At 35.5% G+C, this 24,160-nt stretch overlaps 2 protein-coding genes across 6 annotated transcripts in view; both read left to right on the top strand.

The window, feature by feature from the left end:
* The window catches only part of LOC138314161 (uncharacterized), a 34,179-nt gene extending 29,480 nt beyond the window's left edge, over positions 1–4,699 (top strand). The window contains exon 6 of the mRNA XM_069254342.1: positions 4,143–4,699. The gene's annotated coding sequence lies outside the window, so the exon portion shown is untranslated. The remainder of the gene's footprint in view (positions 1–4,142) is intronic.
* A 17-nt stretch (positions 4,700–4,716) lies between these two features.
* Positions 4,717–24,076, top strand: LOC138314160 (ATP synthase subunit a-like). Of its 5 annotated transcripts, none has more exons than XM_069254337.1 (5): positions 4,717–9,524; positions 11,160–11,298; positions 15,538–15,650; positions 16,162–16,377; positions 17,951–24,076. In XM_069254337.1, exon 5 carries the CDS (start codon positions 21,659–21,661, stop codon positions 22,583–22,585), a length of 927 nt encoding a protein of 308 aa, XP_069110438.1. In that variant the 5' UTR covers positions 4,717–9,524; positions 11,160–11,298; positions 15,538–15,650; positions 16,162–16,377; positions 17,951–21,658; the 3' UTR covers positions 22,586–24,076. The 5 variants fall into 3 exon arrangements, with proteins under 5 accessions (XP_069110438.1, XP_069110441.1, XP_069110439.1 ...); XM_069254338.1 differs by lacking the exon at positions 11,160–11,298; XM_069254335.1 differs by lacking the exons at positions 4,717–9,524; positions 11,160–11,298 and having other exon boundaries at positions 14,287–15,650.
* Positions 24,077–24,160: the final 84 nt, after the last annotated feature.

The raw sequence follows: 24,160 nt of genomic DNA, 5'->3' as shown, positions 1-24,160 counted from the left end.
TGGCGATGTTACTCGAAGGTCCCTGTTGTCTGGTAAGTATATATTGCGATGTTACTCGAAGTTCCCTGTTGTGTGGTAAGTATATATGGCGATATTACTCGAGAGGTCCCTGTTGTGTGGTAAGTATATATGGCGATGTTACTCGAGAGGTCCCTGTTGTGTGGTAAGTATATATTGCGATGTTACTCGAAGGTCCTGTTGTGTGGTAAGTATATTCATTGCGATGTTACTTGAGAGGTCCCTGTTGTGTGGTAAGTATATATGGCGATGTTACTCGAAGGTCCCTGTTGTGTGGTAAGTATATATGGCGATGTTACTCGAGAGGTCCCTGTTGTGTGGTAAGTATATATTGCGATGTTACTCGAGAGGTCCCTGTTGTGTGGTAAGTATATATGGCGATGTTACTCGAGAGGTCCCCTGTTGTGTGGTAAGTATATATGGCGATGTTACTCGAGAGGTCCTGTTGTGTGGTAAGTATATATGGCGATGTTACTCGAGAGGTCCCTGTTGTGTGCTAAGTATATATGGCGATGTTACTCGAGAGGTCCCTGTTGTGTGGTAAGTATTTATGGCGATGTTACTCGAGAGGTCCCTGTTGTGTGGTAAGTATATATGGCGATGTTACTCGAAGGTCCTGTTGTGTGGTAAGTATATAAGTTGCGATGTTACTCGGAAGTTCCTGTTCAGTGTGGTAAGTATATATGGCGATGTTACTCGAAGTTCCTGTTGTGTGGTAAGTATATATGGCGATGTTACTCGAAGTTCCCTGTTGTGTGGTAAGTATATATGGCGATGTTACTCGAAGGTCCCTGTTGTGTGGGTAAGTATATATTGCGATGTTACTCGAGAGGTCCCTGTTGTGTGGTAAGTGTATATGGCGATGTGACTCGAAGGTCCCTGTTGTGTGGTAAGTATATATGGCGATATTACTCGAGAGGTCCCTGTTTTGTGGTAAGTATATATGGCGATGTTACTCGAGAGGTACCTGTTGTGTGGTAAGTATATATATTGCGATGTTTCACATCGAAGGTCCCTGTTGTGTGTGGTAAGTATATGTGGCGATGTTACTCGAAGGTCCTGTTGTGTGCGTAAGTATATATGGCGATGTTACTCGAGAGGTCCCTGTTGTGTGGTAAGTATATATGGCGATGTTACTCGAAGGTCCCTGTCGTGTGGTAAGTATATATGGCGATGTGACTCGAATGGTCCCTGTTGTGTTGTGTGGTAAGTATATATGGCGATGTGACTCGAAGAACCCTGTTGTGTGGTAAGTATATATGGCGATGTTAACCGAGAGGTCCCGAAGTTTTGTGGTAAGTATATATGGCGATATTACTCAATAGGTCCCTGTTGTGTGGTAAGTATATATATGGCGATGTTACTCGAGAGGTCCCTGTTGTGTGTGTAAGTATATATGGCGATGTTATCTCGAGAGGTCCCTGTTGTGTGGTAAGTATATATATGGCGATGTGGTCCTGTTTGTGGTTGTATACGATGTTACTCGAGAGGTCTCCTGTTGTGTGGTAAGTATATATGGCGATGTTACTCGAATGGTCCCTGTTGTGTGGTAAGTATATATGGCGATGTTACTCGAAGGTTCCACGTTGTGTGGTAAGTATATATGGCGATGTTACTCGAGAGGTCCCTGTTGTGTGGTAAGTATATATTGCGATGTTACTCGAAGTTCCCTGTTGTGTGGTAAGTATATATGGCGATGTTACTCGATAGGTCCCTGTCGTGTGGTAAGTATATATTGCGATGTGACTCGAAGGTCCCTGTTGTGTGGTAAGTTACGAGAAGTCCTGTTTTGTGGTATATATGGCGATGTTACTCGAGAGTATATATTCGTCCCTGTTGTGTGTGGTAAGTATATATGGCGATGTTACTCGAAAGGTCCCTGTTGTGTGGTAAGTATATATGGCGATGTTACTCGATAGGTCCCTGTTGTGTGGTAAGTATATATATTGCGATGTTACTCGGTAGGTCCCTGTTGTGTGGTAAGTATATGTGGCGATGTTACTCGAAGGTCCTGTTGTGTGGTAAGTATATATGGCGATGTTACTCGAGAGGTCCCTGTTGTGTGGTAAGTATATATGGCGATGTTACTCGAAGGTCCCTGTCGTGTGGTAAGTATATATGGCGATGTGACTCGAAGGGTCCCTGTTGTGTGGTAAGTATATATGGCGATGTGACTCGAAGGTCCCTGTTGTGTGGTAAGTATATATGGCGATGTTAACCGAGAGGTCCCTGTTTTGTGGTAAGTATATATGGCGATATACTCAATAGGTCCCTGTTGTGTGGTAAGTATATATGGCGATGTGACTCGAAGGTCCCGTTGTGTGGTAAGTATATATGGCGATGTTACTCGAGAAGTCCCTGTTGTGTGGTAAGTATATATGGCGATGTTACTCGAGATGGTCCCTGTTGTGTGGTAAGTATATATGGCGATGTTACTCGAGAGGTCCCCTGTTGTGTGGTAAGTATATATATGGCGATATTACTCGAGAGGTCCCTGTTGTGTGGTAAGTATATATTGCGATGTTACTCGAAGTTCCCTGTTGTGTGGTAAGTATATATGGCGATGTTACTCGATAGGTCCCTGTCGTGTGGTAAGTATATATTGCGATGTGTCTCAATAGGTCCCTGTTGTGTGGTAAGTATATATGGCGATGTTACTCGAGAGGTCCCTGTTGTGTGGTAAGTATATATGGCGATGTTACTCGAGAGGTCCCTGTTGTGTGGTAAGTATATATGGATTGCGATGTTACTCGGTAGGTCCCTGTTGTGTGGTAAGTATATATGGCGATGTTACTACGAGATGGTCCCTGTTGTGTGGTAAGTATATATGGCGATGTTACTCGAGAGGTCCCTGTTGTGTGGTAAGTATATATGGCGATGTTACTCGGTAGGTCCCTGTTGTGTGGTAAGTATATATGGCGATGTTTACTCGATAGGTCCCTGTCGTGTGGTAAGTATATATTGCGATGTGACTCGAAGGTCCCTGTTGTGTGGTAAGTATATATGGCGATGTTACTCGAGAGGTCCCTGTTTGTGTGGTAAGTATATTATGGCGATGTTACTCAATAGGTCCCTGTTGTTGTGGTATAGTATATATTGCGACATTGTTACTCGGTAGGTCCCTGTTGTGTGTTAAGTATATATGGCGATGTTACTAGAGAAGTCCCTGTTGTGTGGTAAGATATATATTGCGATGTTACTCGAGAGGTCCCTGTTGTGTGGTAAGTATATATGGCGATGTTACTCGATAGGTCCCTGTTGTGTGTAAGTATATATGGTGATGTTACTCGAAGGTCCCTGTTGTGTGGTAAGTATATATGGCGATGTTACTCGAGAGGTCCCTGTTGTGTGGTAAGTATATATGGCGATGTTACTCGATAGGTCCCTGTTGTGTGGTAAGTATATATGGTGATGTTACTCGAAGGTCCCTGTTGTGTGGTAAGTATATATGGCGATGTTACTCGAGAGGTCCCTGTTGTGTGGTAAGTATATATTTCGATGTTACTCGAGAGGTCCCTGTTGTGTGGGTAAGTATATATTGGTGATGTTACTCGAAGATCCCTGTTCTGCGGTAAGTATATATGGCGATGTTACTCCAAGGTCCCTGTTGTGTGGTAAGTATATATGGCGATGTTACTCGATAGGTCCCTGTTGTGTGGTAAGTAAATATTGCGATGTTACTCGAAGGTCCCTGTTATGTGGTAAGTATATATGGCGATGTTAACCGAAAGAACTTGGTGTCTCCAGTACAGTATATTGGTGGAATTGAGGCAATGTGGGGAATGATTTCTATAGGATTCCTGAGATCGAGACATACCGAGATAACCCGAATCAACTTCAGTAATATTTTGTAGAGTATATGAAAATACAAAACACATGTTGGAAACAATTTTACACTTATTTTAGTCATACATTAAAATTTGCATGTTTTTTTGTAGGCCCACAAAATCTACAGGAAGGTGACGTGCATCGATAAGAAGCAAGATTTCAGGAACCTTCCTATAACGTTTTCTACGTACTCATACCGTCTCGAACCGCATTTGATGTGCCTTACCAAACCCATTAGCCCCTCAGAGAAGGACACAACCACTGAGTGGTCATCGTCAAGGTCATCTCTCGGCAAGGTCATCCTCGGCAAGGTCATCCTTCTCGAAAGCGTTCTGAACTGTTATCAAATGACGAACTTGACCAGACCCTGTAATAATATCGAGTCGTCAATGAACCGCAATTACCAGGTTAAGAATTATGGCTTTTCACCATGTGGTGAAAAGACCTATTGTTTTTGTTTCTGTTTTAGGGCTTTTCACCATGTGGTGATGGTGAAAAGACCTATTGTTTTTGTTCTGTTTTTATTAGGGCTTTTCACCTGAAAAGACCTGTGAAAAGACCTATTGTTTTTGTTCTGTTTTTTTATTAGATCACCTGAGACGAAGTCTCAAGTGACCTATTCTAATCGCCTTTTGTCCGTCGTCGCCCGTCGTGCGTCGTCCGTCGTCCCTCGTGCGTCGTGCGTCGTGCGTCGTATGTCCGTAAACAATTTACATTTTCGACTTCTTCTCCAAAACCGCTGAAGCATTTTCAATGAAATTTTGCACAAACCTTCTAAGGCATAAGGCCAATCAAAATTGTGAATTATATGGTCCCTCATCCCATACCCCAGGGAGCTATGGGAGGGGCCAAAAAAGGGGTTAAAAAATTGACTAAAATTTCAAAAATCTTCTTCTCCACTCACAGATGTGATGGAATTAAATACTCTTCATAGATAGAAAGGTCCTAAGGTCCTTTACAAAAATTGTGAATTATATGATGCTGGGATCTCAGGTTTCCCCCTGGGGAGGGGGTTAAGTTTACTATAGTTTATATAGGGAAAACACATTTTTGAGTATTATTTGATCATTTGTAATAGGAAATGAGTCAAATATTGTCAGAATTATCAGTATGAGATGGCCATTGAATCCTATTAACCAATTTTTCATGACTGATCCCCAGGGGCCTTAGGGTCGGGGTCAAAAGGGGTCAAATAGGCTATAATTTCAAAAATCTTCTTCTTAAATACTGGAAATGGTAGAATCAAATACTCTTCATAGATAGACAGGTCTTAAGGTGTTTTATGAAAATTGTGAATTATATGACCCTGGGGTCTCACGTTTCCCCCTGGGGAGGGGGTCAAGTTTACTATAGCTTATATAGAGAAAACACATTTATGAACATTTTTTGCTCAATTTTCATAGGAAATGAGTCAAACTTGTTTAGAATTATTAGCCTGAGATAACATTTTAATATTATATCTATGTTGGCCCTGGTCAACCCCCTCGGGGCAGAGGTGTGGGGCCAAAAGGGGCAAATAGGCTAAAACTTTAAAAATCTTCTTCTTAAATACTGGAAATGGTAGAATCAAATACTCTTCATAGATGGACAGGTCTTAAGGTGTTTTATGAAAATTGTGAATTACATCACCCTTGGGTCTCAGGTTTCCCCCTGGGGAGGGGGTTAAGTTTACTGTAGTTTATATAGGGAAAACACATTTTTGAGCATTATTTAGTCATTATAATAGGAAATTTATAGTCAATTGTTGTCAGAATTATCCCTATGTGATGGCTATTGAATCTTATTACCAAATTTTCCATGACTGATCCTCAGGAGCCTTAGGGGCGGGGCCAAAACGGGTCAAATAGGTTAAAACTTCAAAAATCTTCTTCTGAAATTCTGGAACTGGTAGAATCAAATACTCTGCATATATGGAAAGGTCTTAAAGTCCTTTACAAAAATTGTGAATGATATTACCCTGGGGTCTCATGTTTCCCTTCTGGGGAGGGGGTCAAGTTTACTATAGTTTATATAGGAAAAACACATTTAGGAACATTATTTGCTTAGTTTTCATAGGAAATTAGTCAATCTGGGTTAGAATTATTAGCCTGAGATAGCATTTTAACATCATATCCAAATTGGTCCTGGCTGACCTCCAGGGGCCAGAGGGGTGGGGCCAAAAGGGGTCAAAATGGATAACATTTCAAAAGTCTTACTTCTGAATTCACAGATTTGATGTAACCAAATAATCTTCATAGATTAAAAAGTCAAATTTATAAAATCACTGACTGACTTCAAGGGCCTGATGGGCAAATATATAGTGTTTATATGCATGTCTTTGTTTCATTCTGTATCTGATATCAGGTGACCGCTAAGGCCCATGGGCCTCTTGTTATTATTCTTCTACACTTTGTTTTGTGTCCAAAAGATCTTCAAAATGGTAAGAGGTATGCCAATGGCCTTATTGTTATATTGTATGGCATGAGTTGAAGGGGTGACCGCAACATTTTTAAGTAGGTAAAAAAAGAAGGCCGCCATGACGTCATATAAGAGTTTAAAACAGCCATAACTCAAAAACCGTTTAAGATACAGCAAATTTTTTTTTTGTTTTATGTAGATCGTATAAAAGACTAACTTTTATTCAATTACAGCAATTAGGTCAAAGGTCAAACAAAAAAGTTCGCTTTGGGTCAAAGTTCACGAATTTTTATTTTTTTATGATTTTGCGAATTTTCTTTTTACATATCGATGCAGAATGTCATTCTGATGAATTTGGTGTCTTTTATTTTTCGGTAGCACTTCCGGTTAATGCTGTATGCTATTTTGAAAAACAATCCTCTGATCTTTGCTAAATTCCCGCCAAAATGTTTAACATTATATATTGTCGAACTGAATGACTAATATAGTCTGCAATTGCTATAGAAAAGACCCCTCTAATGTTCTCTAAAGTTTGATATGATTTTCATCTTCATCAAAAACAAAATGGCCGCTATGACGTCATATCTGAAAATTTAAAAATGCTTATAACTCACTAACAGTTCTTTTCACAGATTTCATCCAATAATATTTTTTGCAGATAATCTTCAGCGTAAACTTTTTCTCTCTACATGTTATTACAAAAAATGGCAACTTCCGGTTTTCGGTAAGGGTCAAATGTTAAAGGTCCTGTTTTTAACAATAAACTTGAAAACTTTTCGCCTGAAGTTCTGTAAGGTCTAGGATCTTCATATTTCATATATAAGATGCCCAGGGGATGGGCTATAAAGTCAGATACTAGGAATGACCTTGACCCATATTCAAGTTCACAGGGGTCAAATACACATATCATAAATGAATTGTTTAAATGGTCATAACTAACTTATCATTGGTTTTACAGCTTTCATGCAATTATGTTATTTGAAGATAATCTACAGGGCAATGTTTTTCTAAAAATAACTTGTTATAACAAGAGATCCCAGAGGGATCTTGGCGCCCACAATTGAGTGAACTTTATTGGATCTTTGTAAGACTGATCTTTTCTCTACTTTTCCTTCTTTCCCTGCTTCCTCCACCTGTCGGCGTTGTTGTTTTCCGATTGGTCCCAAAATGCAATATAAATAACAAGGGACCAAGGGAAACCTATACATGAAATTTCAGAAAGATCCCTTTAGTACTTATGCATTTCATTTGGAACAATACAAAAATGCCAATGGTATGTTTGAACTTGCACTTGTTTGATACAGAAGATAGAAAAATTGTAGTATGGTTTTATTTCTGCAAGTACAATGTGTTTAAATACATTGGATGCAATTATTACAATTTTCTCCCAGAATGATCATGCAAGAACAGATAGTTCTTTGTATTCACACATTTGTCACATTAATTGAGCATACTTAGGCCTATAATAAAACCTTTTTCTTCTTGCAATCGCTGCATATGTATATATTTTCTCCATTCATATGTTGCATAAATTTCTTCAGACACATCCTTGCTGAAAGGGGAACAGATTTTGCACAATTGAAGATTTTGAGCCCAAAGTGACGGGGTCAAATATTGAAATATTGGAAAATAAAGATATTCATTACATCATAAAGGACTTGATGGTTTTTACTTTTGAGGTCGCCTGACCTCAGGGATCAGGGTGACATATAGTCACCACGCTTCGTCCGTCGTCGTGCGCAATCCCCCCATGTGTAAACTTTTCATTCCAAAAACTTCTCCATAACCAGAAGGTCTAATGTACTGATACTGGGCCTGTACCATGCTGGGGTGAAGGCCTTGACTTGCATTCAAGGTCACATGAGTCAAATATGTTCAAATCTTTAAATGACTCAACAATCACCCAAATGACAAGAGTCTTCATACGTTCAAGGTCACAGAGGTCCAGAGTTTAAATATACATACCGGGGTATATATACTTAACAACACCTCAAGTCAGATGACGTTAAGGCGCATTCGATCTCGTTATCATTTGCTCGAACGAATTTGGAAATATGAATTGGATTAAGATGAGAGTTCTCTTCGGCTGATCAACATCATGCAGATCTTCACTAAAACACTTTTATTCAGGGCTGAAAGTCAAGGTCATTTATTGGTTACAACTTCAAAACCCATGCATTACCTATTTCTTAACTTACCTGGCAATGACGGCAATGTAAACTAAATATAGTGAAAAGCCCGCCAAATTGTCTATGACAATTTCTAGTTATTTTGATATTTGTCTGATTATACTTTGAAATATTTTGTTTCTTTGTCATTATTTTTGATGTAGTCTATCGCTTTATTTGAAGAAATCTATGTTGGTACATTATTTTGCTCTCCGAGAATCCGTTTCCAGTCCTTTGGTATGGCATTGATAAGGTCATGATATTCTAAAAGAATTATATCAATATCGACATAGCATCTTTCATTAAACCTTTCAAAAGGCAAAACTCTCTAATCCTTTAATAGATCATAAAAAAAATCTTTTGCACACCAATATCAGGATTCTATAAAAACTGAATTTCTGCCTAACTTAATACTACCATTATAGATTAAATGTCTTTCCAAAAGGTATAAAAACGTTTGAAATTCTCACAAGTCCCTCTTTGGCATCCTATTATCTCCACCACACACCTCTAACTTATCTAATACTGACGGTTTCCAAGGTGAGCAATGTAAAGGAATCATGAGCTAACTTATCAAGGAGCATTTCAATGCCTGACAAAATGACGCAACATGAGTGACGTGTAATCCCCCTTCACTATAATCAATTATAATCTATGATCAATTTTGCCTTTCCATATAAAATTGAAGCAGGTAAATTGAATCTCTTTGGTGCATTTGGAACTCCAGTCAAAGCTTATATCAAAAATGCCAATGCTAAGGATTCTAAGGGCTCCTCATCTGAACTAGGAAGTTGTAATTAACACCCAAACCAGCCAAACGTGTCGTACAATAATAACAGTGTATTTTAAAACCTTTTGTGAGTGATATAAAGTACATTATATCACATCATAACCTTTTGGGTTTTAGAAGAAGGAACTCAGACCATTTCCAACAAAAACGGTTACTGAGGAGGTAATGGAACTGCCGCCGTACACCGCGATGTTATTGTCGCAATTTCAAGCTTGTCCGACACTTTTGTACAACCTGTTCGACTCGACAGTTGGCGATGGAGACCTGGACGTGAATCACCATTCCGATAAAGTTCTTGACATGAGAGGGGATCGTATTCACAGGTTGGTTATTGTGTCTAGTTAATATGATATTGTCAGTTATAATCTCCTTTACTACATGAACCCTGTGGTTAGTTTAAGGGGAGTCACATAATTCACTAGTCCGCTACCTGCCTATTATTAGGCTGTTTTGCCTAATATATTAGGGATATAAAGATTAAAAAAAACCGAAGAGAAAATAAAACCTAATAATATAGGCAGAAAGACGGAGAGAGAGAGGGCGGAGAGAGACAGGGGGAGAGAGAAAAAAGAGAGAGGGGAAGGAAATTTCGTTATCATTTGTTTAAAAAAATATTTACATTTACTAGAAGGGCATGTTTTCCTATGCTGACAGCAGAAGATTAAACGTTTCAAATGTGCACGTGCCATGATTTTGTTCTATCTCTCCAGGCTTTCACAATATACGTTTCTCCTTTCACGTCATCATCGGAAAATAATATTTTTACAATAAATATCATGTCTACTAATAGAGAGAGAGAGAGAGAGAGAGAGAGAGAGAGAGAGAGAGAGAGAGAGAGAGAGAGAGAGAGAGAGAGAGAGGAGCATTTGGATTGTAATTTTCAAAATCTATTGATACCAATAATGTATTTCTGGGTGCTCTGGTATATATATGTGTATTTACATCATCTGATAAATCATTACTTCCATGCATTAATAGCTGCAAATCAAGCAGTATGAAATTGTTTAAAACGCGATATTTCTGTCCAGTTATGAATTACCTTGGGAAGGTGTTGACCTGCCTTTGATATTGGTGTTCACTTAGTTCATTGTTTCTCGTCAGATGATTCATTATTTATAAGACTGACAGGCTAGTTCCCGGGTGTCTCCATTTTTATAGATTGCTGTTATTTGGCTTTCTTTCCAATTGTTTGGAACCTTCCCATTTTGCAACGAACTGTTGAAAATATAGCATAATGGTGTTTTTATGACATCAGCCAATTCTGTTAACAATTTGGGGTGTTTATTGTCGGTCCAGGAGATTTCGATGCAACTTTTTAAACATGTTTAAAAATTCTTCTTGATATATTGGAAATACGGACTCCACTCATACAATCAAAAGTTATGGAATGATTTCACTACTAATTGTATACATAGACTGGTGTGCAATATACGGAAATAATTAGTATTATCAATATTTATGAGATTATACGTATATCTGGAAAGCAATCAGAACGTTATTCAAGTGTAGAAATAGTGGAAATTATATATATGTTGATTCAACGGATATTCGTGCTGGAATTTGTCTTTTATAGTAAAGTTTTGGATATATGTTTGATATCTATAATCACTTTGTATTCTTTACATAAGGGTTGATTGCCATTTCGGATGACTATGGGACATAGAATGGTAAGCTGACTTGTAGCTGATGAATAAGTTCAAAATTTTACATAAGGATTGATTGCCATTTCGGATGACTATGGGACAAAGAATGGTAAGCCGTTACTTGTAGCTGACCAATAAGTTCAAAACATATTGGACATCTACAGGTAAATAATGAACTGCTAAAGGTAACATATTGGATAGCTATTGGTGAGGTATGTGGCTTCTTATGGATATTGTAAGTAGAAAAAACAATGGGTGACGTAGCAATTGTCCTTGAAATAAAATGATTAATTGTGTTTCAAACATGTATTGCAGAGAGTTCAAAGTAGAGAATGTAGAAGAACTACATAATTTGATCAACGAACTGTTAAACAAACCATTGTTATTCTTTACCGAGCTTGCGCACCAGCACATGGAACAGCTGATGGACTGCAATATTGGTGATAGATTACAGGTAAGTACGCACAGTTACCATAAAACAACAGATCAACTTAACATATATCTTGGTACAAATGTCCATGTATCAGCACGTCTAACATTTACATAGGACTAACATTAATTTAGGTGTTCCATCTGTCTAACTTGTATATAGGACTAACATTAGTTTAGGTGTTCCATCTGTCTTACTTGTATATAGGACTAACATTAATTTAGGTGTTCCATCTGTCTAACTTGTATATAGGACTAACATTAATTTAGGTGTTTCATCTGTCTAACTTTTATACAGGACTAACATTAATTTAAGTGTTCCATCTGTCTAACTTTTATATAGGACTAACATTAACTTAGATGTTCCATCTGTCAACTTGTATATAGGACTAACATTAATTTAGCTGTTCCATCTGTCTAACTTTTATATAGGACTAACATTAATTTAGGTGTTCCATCTGTCTAACTTGGATATAGGACTAACATTAATTTAGGTGTTCCATCTGTCTAACTTGTATATAGGACTAACATTAATTTAGGTGTTCCATCTGTCTAATTTTTTAATTTTATATAGGACTAACATTTATTTAGGTGTTCCATCTGTCTAACTTTTATATAGGACTAACATTAATTTAGGTGTTCCATCTGTCTAACTTTATATAGGACTAACATTTATTTAGGTGTTCCATCTGTCTAACTTGTATATAGGACTAACATTAATTTAGGTGTTCCATCTGTCTAACTTTTATATAGGACTAACATTAATTTAGGTGTTCCATCTGTCTAACTTGTATATAGGACTAACATTAATTTAGGTGTTCCAGCTGTCTAACTTTTATATAGGACTAACATTTATTTAGGTGTTTCATCTGTCTAACTTGTATATAGGACTAACATTAATTTAGGTGTTCCATCTGTCTAATTTTATATAGGACTAACATTTATTTAGGTGTTCCATCTGTCTAACTTGTATATAGAACTAACATTTATTTAGGTGTTCAAGCTGTCTAACTTTTATATAGGAATAACATTAATTTAGGTGGTCCATCTGTCTAACTTGTATATAGGACTAACATTTATTTAGGTGTTCCATCTGTCTAACTTTTATATAGGACTTACATTAATTTAGGTGTTTCATCTGTCTAACTTTTATATGGGACTAACATTTTTTTTTCTTTTTTTTTCTTCAAAATAAAAATGTATTCAATAGACATATAAATAACATTATGTTCCTTTCACAGAAGGACTTGCACACAAATTTCCATATTTAAATAGATTATTCTAATCTTGAACACAAACTTTCACCGCTTTCACATTATTTACAAATATATTCATCATTTTATTCATCAATCCCTCTCAATCATTCATATCCATTCAAAATAAATTTATATTATATCCTTTTTAGGATTTGAGATAGAAGCAAGAAGTATTCCTGAAAAGTACGTACAGGAAATAAACAAAATCATATGGGACTACATATGGGATGGTAAAGTCAATCTGATAGGAAGAAAAGTTTGTTGTAATAGTAAATTGAATGGAGGAATTGAAATGATAAATCTGACAGACTTTGTAGAAAATATACAATCAAAAACAGTTTACAGAATAATGCACACACAAAAAACCGAGACATGGAATGCTATTGGAAAACAATACTTAAAAAAATTTGATAATAAATATATGCAAACCAATTTTCTAGTTGGATGTTCTGACTTGAATGGATGAAATATTAGCAATCAAATTCCTAAATTCTATTACAATGTTTTGAAAGCATGGTCTAATATGAAATCTAAAATAGTACCTAATGGAATATCACAAATTTTGTCACAACCATTATTCGGTAACAAAAACATACAACATAATAATCAACCGTTATTTTTATCTTCTGTTTTGAAAAGTGGAATCACTAAAGTGTCTGACATATGGGATGAGAACAGGAAAAACTTTATCAACAACCAAGAACTTTTAAGGAAACTTATATTTAAACATAATTGGATTGCCGAGATTTCTAAAATAAAGAAAGCTATACCTAGAAAATATATTGAAATCATTAAAGGGAATGAACCAGAACCAGAACACAAAAAGATATATATATTAACAATAAATTAGAGATATGTGTTTTTAATAAAAATCCTTTTAAAATTGTAAAGCCAAAAGAACTTAAATTGAAAACCCTGCATACTATTACTACACCTACTATAAGACCAAAATCAGAAATTAAATGGAATACTGAATTTCAGAAGGAAATAGATTGGATAAATGTTTGGAAATTTTTTGGAAAGACCGACTATGCAATTACAAATAAAATGAAAGAATTTCAATGGAAAAGTATACATAGGGTAATATATACCGAAAACAAACTAAGTCTAATGAATAGATCCGATGGACTATGTCATATGTGTAGAACTGAAAATGAGACTTTAACCCATTTGTTTGTTAACTGTTTATTCACAACACAATTGTTAGACATAATACATGCTAATCTTTACAATAATGAAAGTTTTGACACTGTTAATATTACATGGAATATTGATGAGAAAATGATGCTCGGTGACTGCACTGATAATTTATTGAAAAATGCAATATCTAACACAGTCATAATTACAACTAAATGAGTTATATGGAAGATCAGGAATATAAAAAAAATACCAAAACAAATCAACTTCTCCTTCATCAGCATTTCAAATTTTAAAAGAATTACTTAAAGATAATCTGTCATTATACATAAAAATAAAACAAAATGGGAAAAAAGAATTGATGGTCTCAAAATACCGAAGTTTATTACACAAACTGTGACTTAGGCTAAGAACTACATGTATTTATAATTACTCTTTTATCACTCAAGTATATGTGAGAGGTAGCTCCCCTTGTTGTTGATATCAATTTTAATACTATTGTGTTTTTCATAATCCTTAAAACTAATTATGGATTGATTCGAAGTTAAATTTAAAAATGTAAAAAAAGAAGAAATTACATATTAACAAAAAACATTACATAATATGTGTATCACTGAAATTATTAAAAGCAAGAAAGCATTTATATCAATTTGTAATAGAATGTCAGAATAGATGATACGGAGTAGTCTCCCTTCTACCGATTTTTTTATATTAGAGTTGTCTCTCCTTACCTCACATATTTAATAACAATAAATTAGGTATTCCAGCTGTCTAACTTGTATGTAGAACTGACATTAAATTATGAATTCCCGACATATTACTGTTATATCTCGTTGTTTTGTATAATGACAACAGACTCCATAGAATACACTATGTACATGTTTATTCGCCTGGGTACTGGTGGGAACTGCCTTGTCTAAAACAACAAGGCCTGGACAATTATTTGGTGTGTTATCAGGTACCGGACAATCAAACGGGCTCTGTCTGGAATTAGATGCTGTCCGGTTACGGTTATGTCAGTTCAATTAACTGTTGGTGACACTACAATTACCACAAGCCCTCCACCTCTGAGTTGCGATTTTGAATCCCATGTGGGGCAGTTGCTAGGTACCGACCACTGGTCGATGGTTTTCTTCCAGGTACTCCGGCTTTCCTCCACCAGTGGTAAAACCTGTCCCGTCTTTACATGACCATGGCTTTTAATAGGGCGTTTAACTAATAAAATCAAACCAAATAAGGTGTTCCAGCCAGTTAACATATATATGAAACTAACATTAGATTATATGCTCTAGCTGTTTATTATTTTATGGGACTAACGTTAAATAAGGTTCTTCAGCTGGTTGTAGAGTGCATCGGTCCTTCATATTGTAATTGACTGCAATATCGATGAATCGCATGTATAAACACTTTTGACATAGTGTACACGTCTGCACGATTGGCCTACATAGTCTACCAACTAATTGAATCGGAAAAGTTGTTTGAAAATTGGATATTCTGCTAGTTAAAAGAAGGTAGTTTGATTGGGAAATCTTGTAAAACGTTTGGTGTTGGCAGCTGAGAGTTGAGCTTTGCTTTGTTACGATTAGTAGAGGATATTATAGCTTGCCATATGCGACTGCTGCTCCATAGAAATGCTAAGTTAGGGAAGGCATGATCACATACTGTTGTTATTGGTACTGATGCGTTTCTAAAATCATCTGCAACTAACAATGTAAACATGCTACTGTTAGAGCGATTTGAGAAATGAGAGCGATTGAGAAATGGTTTGTTTCTTATATATGTGCAAATTTTCGTGTACTCTTAAAGTGAATTGTCTCTTTATGAATTATCTCCAGGATAGCATTGGCGAGTTTGCCGATTTTGTTTTACAGACTTCTTTGTGGTGTTGGTTAACACAAGGGACCCCAGGATTAGGGAGCTACTGACTCACAGACTAGTTCAGGCTATGCAGTACATGCAAGAAGGAAAGAACTTTTGTCTGAAGGTAAGAGGATGGTATGTGGATTTATGTGTAGTAGTATGTCGATGCCCTGTTCTGTGATGTTTATATCTGGGATTAAGTGACTTTGTCGTGTAGTAAATACTGCTTAAAATTGTTTGTTTAACATATTTGACGTTGTGGTTGTATCTGTAAAATGCCGAGTGTTGTGATGTTAAAGTTTTCTTTTCTTGGTGTTTTAAATGTAAAACATATTGGAATGTTTGTTGTGTATGCCAGGTTCGTTTATAGGTACAGTTGTACATCTTTAATAATTTGCTTTAAATATTTAAGTTAGCGTTTCTTTGCGTGTTATTTTACATGTTTCTATTTGATGTGAGTTCGTGATTTATTCTTGATTTTGTTCTTAAGGTTAACATTTGAAAGTCTTTTATTTCTTGTGTTTGTAGGCTTTGGCTACCTATTACTTTTATCAAGAGATTAATATAATGATAGATATCGCTTGGAACATGGGACGTTATAGTTCAACCTATTTAAAAACAAACTTTCATTATAGCTGAATTTTGGAGCAAACATAAAGCAGTGGTTCAGTGAAAACGTCGACAGAGAGGAGGCTTGCTGTTTATCAAGTCGTTCTAACACCGGCTATGGCTGCATGACGATTTCGGTGACCAACTGCTCGACACCATCGACAGATTTCTGTGGCACCATGTTATGCTTATGCTATCTCGTCTGCCCACTTTCCCTTTTAATTGGAGTGCCGTGTTGTTTGGTAAGTATATATGGCGATGTTACTCGAGAGCTCCCTGTTGTGTGGTAAGTATATATGGCGATACTACTCGAAGGTCCCTGTTGTGTGGTAAGTATATATGGCGATGTTACTCGAAGGTCCCTGTTGTGTGGTAAGTATATATGGCGATGTGACTCGAAGGTCCCTGTTGTGTGGTAAGTGTATATGGCGATGTTTCTCGAAGATCCCTGTTGTGTGGTAAGTATATTTGGCGATGTTACTCGAAGATCCCTGTTGTGTGGTAAGTATATATGGCGATGTGACTCGAAGGTCCCTGTTGTGTGGTAAGTATATATGGCGATGTTACTCGAAGGTCCCTGTTGTGTGGTAAGTATATATGGCGATGTTACTCGAAGGTCCCTGTTGTGTGGTAAGTATATATGGCGATGTGACTCGAAGGTCCCTGTTGTGTGGTAAGTATATATGGCGATGTGACTCGAAGGTCCCTGTTGTGTGGTAAGTATATATGGCGATTTTACTCGAAGATCCCTGTTGTGTGGTAAGTATATATGGCGATGTGACTCGAAGGTCCCTGTTGTGTGGTAAGTATATATGGCGATGTTACTCGAAGGTCCCTGTTGTGTGGTAAGTATATATGGCGATGTGACTCGAAGGTCCCTGTTGTGTGGTAAGTATATATGGCGATGTGACTCGAAGGTCCATGTTGTGTGGTAAGTATATATGGCGATGTGACTCGAAGGTCCCTGTTGTATGGTAAGTATATATGGCGATGTGACTCGAAGGTCCCTGTTGTGTGGTAAGTATATATGGCGATGTTACTCGAAGGTCCCTGTTGTGTGGTAAGTATATATGGCGATGTTACTCGAAGATCCCTGTTGTGTGGTAAGTATATATGGCGATGTTACTCGAAAGTCCCTGTTGTGTGGTAAGTATATATGGCGATGTTACTCGAAGGTCCCTGTTGTGTGGTAAGTATATTTTGCGATGTGACTCGAAGGTCCCTGTTGTGTGGTAAGTATATATGGCGATGTTTCTCGAAGATCCCTGTTGTGTGGTAAGTATATTTGGCGATGTTACTCGAAGATCCCTGTTGTGTGGTAAGTATATATGGCGATGTGACTCGAAGGTCCCTGTTGTGTGGTAAGTATATATGGCGATGTTACTCGAAGGTCCCTGTTGTGTGGTAAGTATATATGGCGATGTTACTCGAAGGTCCCTGTTGTGTGGTAAGTATATATGGCGATGTGACTCGAAGGTCCCTGTTGTGTGGTAAGTATATATGGCGATGTGACTCGAAGGTCCCTGTTGTGTGGTAAGTATATATGGCGATGTGACTCGAAGGTCCCTGTTGTGTGGTTAGTATATTTGGCAATGTTAACCGAAAGAATTTGTTGCCTCCAGTACAGTATATTGGTGGAATTTAGGCAATGTGGGAATTATTTCTCTAGGATCCTGAGATCGAGACATACCGAAATAACCCAATTCAACTTCATTAATATTTGTAGAGTATATGTAAATACAAAACATAGAAAATGTTGGAAACAATTTTATACCTATTTCAGTAATGTATTAAAATTTGAATGTTTTATTGTAGGCACACAAACTATACAGGAAGGTGAAGTGCATCGATAAGAAGCAAGATTTCAGGAACCTTCCTATAACGTTTCGGCGTACTCTTACCGTCTCGAACTACATTCGATGTGCCTTACCAAACCCATCAGCCCCACAGAGAAGGACACAGCCAATGAGTGCTCATCGTCAAGGTCATTATCGTCAAGGTCACCCTCGGCAAGGTCAGCCTTCTCGAAAGCATTCTGAACTGTTATCGAATGACGAACTTGACCAGACCCTGTAATAATATCGAGTCGTCAATGGACCGCAATTACCAGGTTTAGAATTTTGTTAAAAAGTATAGTTTGTCGTCGTTTATAACAGATGCATTAGGCGTAGATTATATCTAACTTTTAAACGCTCTCTCCATTGCAAGTAACAATACATTAAATTATTGTTTATTATACATCATAAGCCGGCTTTGTGTATATAAAATAATGACATCATGAGATTATAGGACTGTTTCATATGTTAGTATGAAGGATAGTGATATTATATTCAAGGGTTGCTTAATGTAGTAAAACTCGATACTTGTTCCATACAAGAATATTCCTACCCTTTATATCCATATTTGAAAAAGTCTTTTTCTCTCATTTCTCGATATTTTGTTGCAATTTTTCAATTATGATAGTCCGCCATTTTTAGAAAGAAGTTCGAAGAAAACCCAACTGCAAATCAATTTTTCATACACTAAAATTGCGTGATATTTGTTACGCAAATCCTTCTGTTTGCATTCTCCGTAGTAAAAGCATTATAAAAAATGCGTTAAAATTTATCATGAAAATAGTAATTTTGTTGACGCAGTAACGTCATGAAGACGTATGGGTAGCCATGTAATAGAGTATTGTATGGAATAAACCAGAACGTATGAAGATATGAGAGAAATGTATATATATGTACAATGTTATATATAGTTATATTGTTGAACATTAAAGCATTATTCTCAATATTTTTGGGTTTATGAAGACATAGACAAAACACGGAAGGATATTCTTCATAGACATAGAATATATCAATACCTTCGAGTGTTAGATATGTATACCACTGGATATATATACGTAAATAATTCTTCATTTTGTTCACCGGAGTTAAGTTCATAGCCTACAAAAATGTTATATCTAACCCAGATTAAGAGGTATTTTTTTTTAAGATTTCTTAACAGTAACGACCTCAGCTTAGAATATTTATAACATGTAAAACTGTTTAACATTTTCACGAAAGAATCCAGGTAAAAGTGCTGTGAGGGGCCGCGTTGGCCGAGTGGTTAAGATGTTCCGACTTATATATTACCACAAGCCCTCCACCTCTGGGATGCGGGTTCGAATCCTATGTGGGGCAGTTCCAGGTACTGACCGCTGGGTTGGTGATTTTTTCTCCAGGTACTCTGGCTTTCCTTCACCAACAAACCTGGCACGTCCTTACAAGACCTTGGCCGTTAATAGGACGTAAAATAACCAAACCAAACCAAACCAAACAAAGTGCTGTGAAATGTTATTATTTGTAACAACTGACATCGATATTTTTTCATTAGCTTTGTTTTGATATAGGGAAATATTTAGAGGATGGATGACGTTTTGATCATTTGAAAATTTCCAAGGGGCCTGGTTGTGTTCTACTTTTCCTCTGAATCTACGGTGGTGTAGTTGTTTAGGTACTGATAACCTACTTATCTCGTACAATGGCATCTCAACGCCAAAAGGCTTGTGGACAAATTAACGCAGTGATAAATTGGCAAAATTGTACTCGCATGGTAAAGTAGTGTGGGTCTTTTAATGCTGCCAGTTGCGAACTTTGCTGTTCTCAAACAGCTGTTTTTATTATAATATTGCCACAAAATGTTTGTCAGTAAGCTACACAATCGGCCGTTTGTCTTATTGATGAAATCCAAGATGACAGCTGGATCCAGTTGTCCCAAAAAGTAGCACAGAAAAGCTAGCTTATATGCCATCCTACCAAACGACACCAATGCTCCACTTCCTTTGATTCCTTTGAAGCAGTTAGTGTTGCCGTGGTTTAATGGTCAAAGACTCTTGCATGGTACACCTGTATCAAGTTGCTTTTAAAAGTAAAACAAAATAACCGCACAGCGTTATTGGTAATGTTGTAGGTCCTTGTCCAATAATTTACCAATTATATCCCTCGTGATAAATCCAAATTCTCTTCACGTGAGGCTTTTATTGACGATGAGAATGTTGTGACTAAATATACCGAAACTCATCTTTAATTGTCCCTATTGGAAATGTCAATGTCCAGTTATTCAAAAGGTGATAAGACTCATCTCAGTTTAACGGCAATTTTCAAATGAGGATTAAACAATTTCTGGTAATACGAATTTTACAAACTATCTTAAGATTCTTAAAAAGATTAAGATTATTTGAAATGAACATTTCACTAATTTAAGTTAATCATCCTTTGAACATCCAGGTAGCGGAAGAGCCTTAACATCTAGTAGTATATTAATAAATGTGATGTGTAAGGCGGAGTAGGTACGGTACATGTATGTAGAGTATTCATGTAGTGCATGGTAACGAGGTTATATAAAGCAAATGTATTCTACTGTATATTGTAATTCATTATGTAGATTATGTAATGTATGCATCTAGATCATCTTAGATGTATCTGTTTGAAAATGGTGTCCTTTTACATGTAGTAAAACTTGTACTTGACAAACAAACAAATGAAGTTATTAATTGATGAATTTCAATTTAGTTGTTGACATGCATTTGATTAGTATAAAGTAACATTTAATTAATAGTTTACCTGTATTCTGTTTGATATATCTTACCTTTATAACAATACAGAAATAAATAAAATGAATAATTTACATCACGTAACATTTACTTCGTATTAGTAAAGATTTAGATGTAATATACTATATGTCGCTGGTACATGTATTATCAATTTGTCTACAAGATTGCACTACATGGCATTAACAGAAGTCTGATAAACAAATGGTAACTGATCTAAAGTGTTAATTACCAGTCAATCACTGCACTGTTGCCACCTTTGTTTGATACGGTAAACTGATACTATAAATTGTTGTGTATTTTTCTATATTTGTTGGTGTCTGTATTTGTATATTTTTGTTGGTGTCTGTATTTCTTTATTTTTGTTGGTGTCTGTATTTTTATATTTTTGTTGGTGTCTGTATTTTTCTATATTTGTTGGTGTCTATATTTTTATATTTTTGTTGGTGTCTGTATTTCTTTATTTTTGTTGGTGTCTGTATTTTTATATTTTTGTTGGTGTCTGTATTTTTATTTTTGTTGTTGTCTGTATTTCTATATTTTTGTTGTTGTCTGTATTTCTATATTTTTGTTGTGTCTGTATTTCTATATTTTTGTTGTGTCTGTATTTCTATATTTTTGTTGTGTCTGTGTTTCTATATTTTTGTTGGTGTCTGTAGTTCTATATTTTTGTTGTGTTTGTATTTCTATATCTTTTGGTGTGTCTGTATTTCTATATTTTTTGGTGTGACTGTATTTCTATATTTTTGTTGTTGTCTGTATTTCTATATTTTTTTGAGTCTGTATTTCTATATTTTTGTTGTTGTCTATATTTCTATATTTTTGTTGTTGTCCTATATCTATATTTTTTGTTGTGTCTGTGTTTCTATATTTTTGTTGGTGTCTGTATTTCTGTATTTTTGTTGTGTCTGTATTTCTATATCTTTTGGTGAGTCTGTATTTCTATGTTTTTTGGTGTGACTGTATTTCTATATTTTGTTTGGGTGTCTGTATTTCTATATTTTGTTGGTGTCTGTATTTTTATATTTTTGTTGTGTCTGTATTTCTATAATTTTTGGTGTGTCTGTATTTCTATATTTTGTTTGGGTGTCTGTATTTCTATATTTTTGTTGTGTCCGTATTGCTATATTTTTGTTGTGTCTGTATTTCTATATTTTTGTTGTTTCTGTATTTCTATATTTTTGTTGTGTCTGTATTTCTATATTTTTGTTGTGTCTGTGTTTCTATATTTTTGTTGTGTCTGTAGTTCTATATTTTTGTTGTGTCTGTATTTATATATTTTTGTTGTGCCCGTATTTCTATATTTTTGTTGTGTCTGTATTTCTATATTTTTGTTGTGTCTGAATTTCTATATTTTTGTTGTGTCTGTATTTCTATATTTTTATTGTGTCTGTAGTGCCATATTTTTGTTGTGTCTGTATTTCTATATTTTTGTTGTGTCTGTAGTTCTATATTTTTGTTGTGTCTGTAGTTCTTTATTTTTGTTGTGTCTGTATTTCTATATTTTTGTTGTGTCCGTATTTTTATATTTTTGTTGTGTCTGTAGTTCTATATTTTTGTTGTGTCTGTATTTCTATATTTTTGTTGGTGTCTGTATTTTTATATTTTTGTTGGTGTCTGTATTTTTATTTTTGTTGTTGTCTGTATTTCTATATTTTTGTTGTTGTCTGTATTTCTATATTTTTGTTGTGTCTGTATTTCTATATTTTTTTGTGTCCGTATTTTTATATTTTTGTTGTGTCTGTAGTTCTATATTTTTGTTGTGTCTGTATTTCTATATTTTTGTTGTGTCTGTATTTCTATATTTTTTTGTGTCTGTATTTCTATATTTTTTGTGTGTCTGTATTTCTATATTTTTGTTGTGTCTGTAGTTCTATATTTTTGTTGTGTCTGTATTTCTATATTTTTGTTGTTGTCTGTATTTCTATATTTGTTAGCCTGTTCATGTTGATGATATTGTTGATACCATGCTCAGAATACATTATTCTCATTATGTGGTTCTTAAAAATGTTTATTGTTATTAAATGAATATTAAAAGCTTGGCGACAGTTTAAGAAATGTGAAGACATTCCTTGTGTGGAAGCATGAGGGTCAATGGGGAGCAGATATAGAGGGGAAAAGGAATATTTAGGTCAGAAGCATTCCTGTGGCCATTCTGATAAAAACACTGATACTTCATTTCATAGATGTTCGGACCACTATTTATTATACTTTTTCGTTTATGTAGAACTTCATTTAGCCTACAAGATAAATTTAAAAAGTACATGCTGTGATGAAATGTCGTTTTCAGTTGATGTAACCAGATGGATCACATGCATTTAAACTGGTACCATACAGGTGAAAAAGTTCATCGGAACATGAGCCCACTGAATCGGAGCTAGGTTGTCATAACATTTGTGATACAATCTGTGATATTTCTGTACAGTTATTAAATTTCGCGGACATACAATTTCGCGATTTATTGTTTTGCCATTTTTCGCGGGGTTTATTTTCGTGAATTATCTTAGTAGCTTTTGAAAGCATCATTTAGACGAAAGGCTATAATATGTAAAGCCATGATTTTGATAAACTTCGCAAGGTAATAATCTTCGCTAATTTGGATAAACCCGCGAATTTAGCGAAATTAAGATCCTCGCAAATATTAGTAACTATACGGTTAGTGAAATATTTCTGCCGCTCAATCTAAGCGTAGAAGTTATTTGTCTATCCTTCTTCTATAACACAATATGTAGAGAGTGATTTGACTGATTTTTATCATTTCAAGACCTCTTAAAGCGTTGGGTCTAAAAAACAAATTGTAACTAATTCTCAGATCTCGTGAATTCGATTGTCTTTGAGAGAAAAAAGAGCAGATTTCATAATAAGAGGATGAGAAGATTTTATTCATTTTCAAATACAAAAGTCTATATTAAAATTTACTAATCACACTGTATTTTGTGTGATAATACTTTTTTTTTATTTCGTTGCTAAGTTTTCAATGTATGTATGCATATAGATGTAATCAACACTGTTTACATTGTTGATGAAAAGCGATAATAGGCTGGGGGTTAGGAGTTTATTCTAAAAGCATGAATTCTAAAAAGTTTAGTTTCTTATTGTTTTTGTTTTGTTTTTGTTTTGATGTTGTTTTAATTCAATTTTTACTGGAAATTTATAGACACTAGATTTTATTATAACTGATGTTATATTTATATCAGGTTGTTATCTGGTTTGCTATAACAAAATCTTTATTTCTGAGATAAAAAATAATAATCTGAATGTATTCATTATTCATTATCAAAATGAAGTCTGAGTTTGTGACCACTCAAACACAATTATATAAATAGATTGATACGATACGGATATTTTTCAATAAAAGTTTTGCAAGCAATATTGGTGTTGGTCGTTTGTACTAAACGCACAAAATATTGGCAAATATCTACATCAAGTTCAAGTAGCAGTTTTTT

The sequence above is a fragment of the Argopecten irradians genome, chromosome 2, assembly GCF_041381155.1.
Source record: "Argopecten irradians isolate NY chromosome 2, Ai_NY, whole genome shotgun sequence".
In the NCBI taxonomy this organism is placed as follows: domain Eukaryota; kingdom Metazoa; phylum Mollusca; class Bivalvia; order Pectinida; family Pectinidae; genus Argopecten; species Argopecten irradians.
This window is presented reverse-complemented; position numbering and strand designations above follow the sequence as displayed.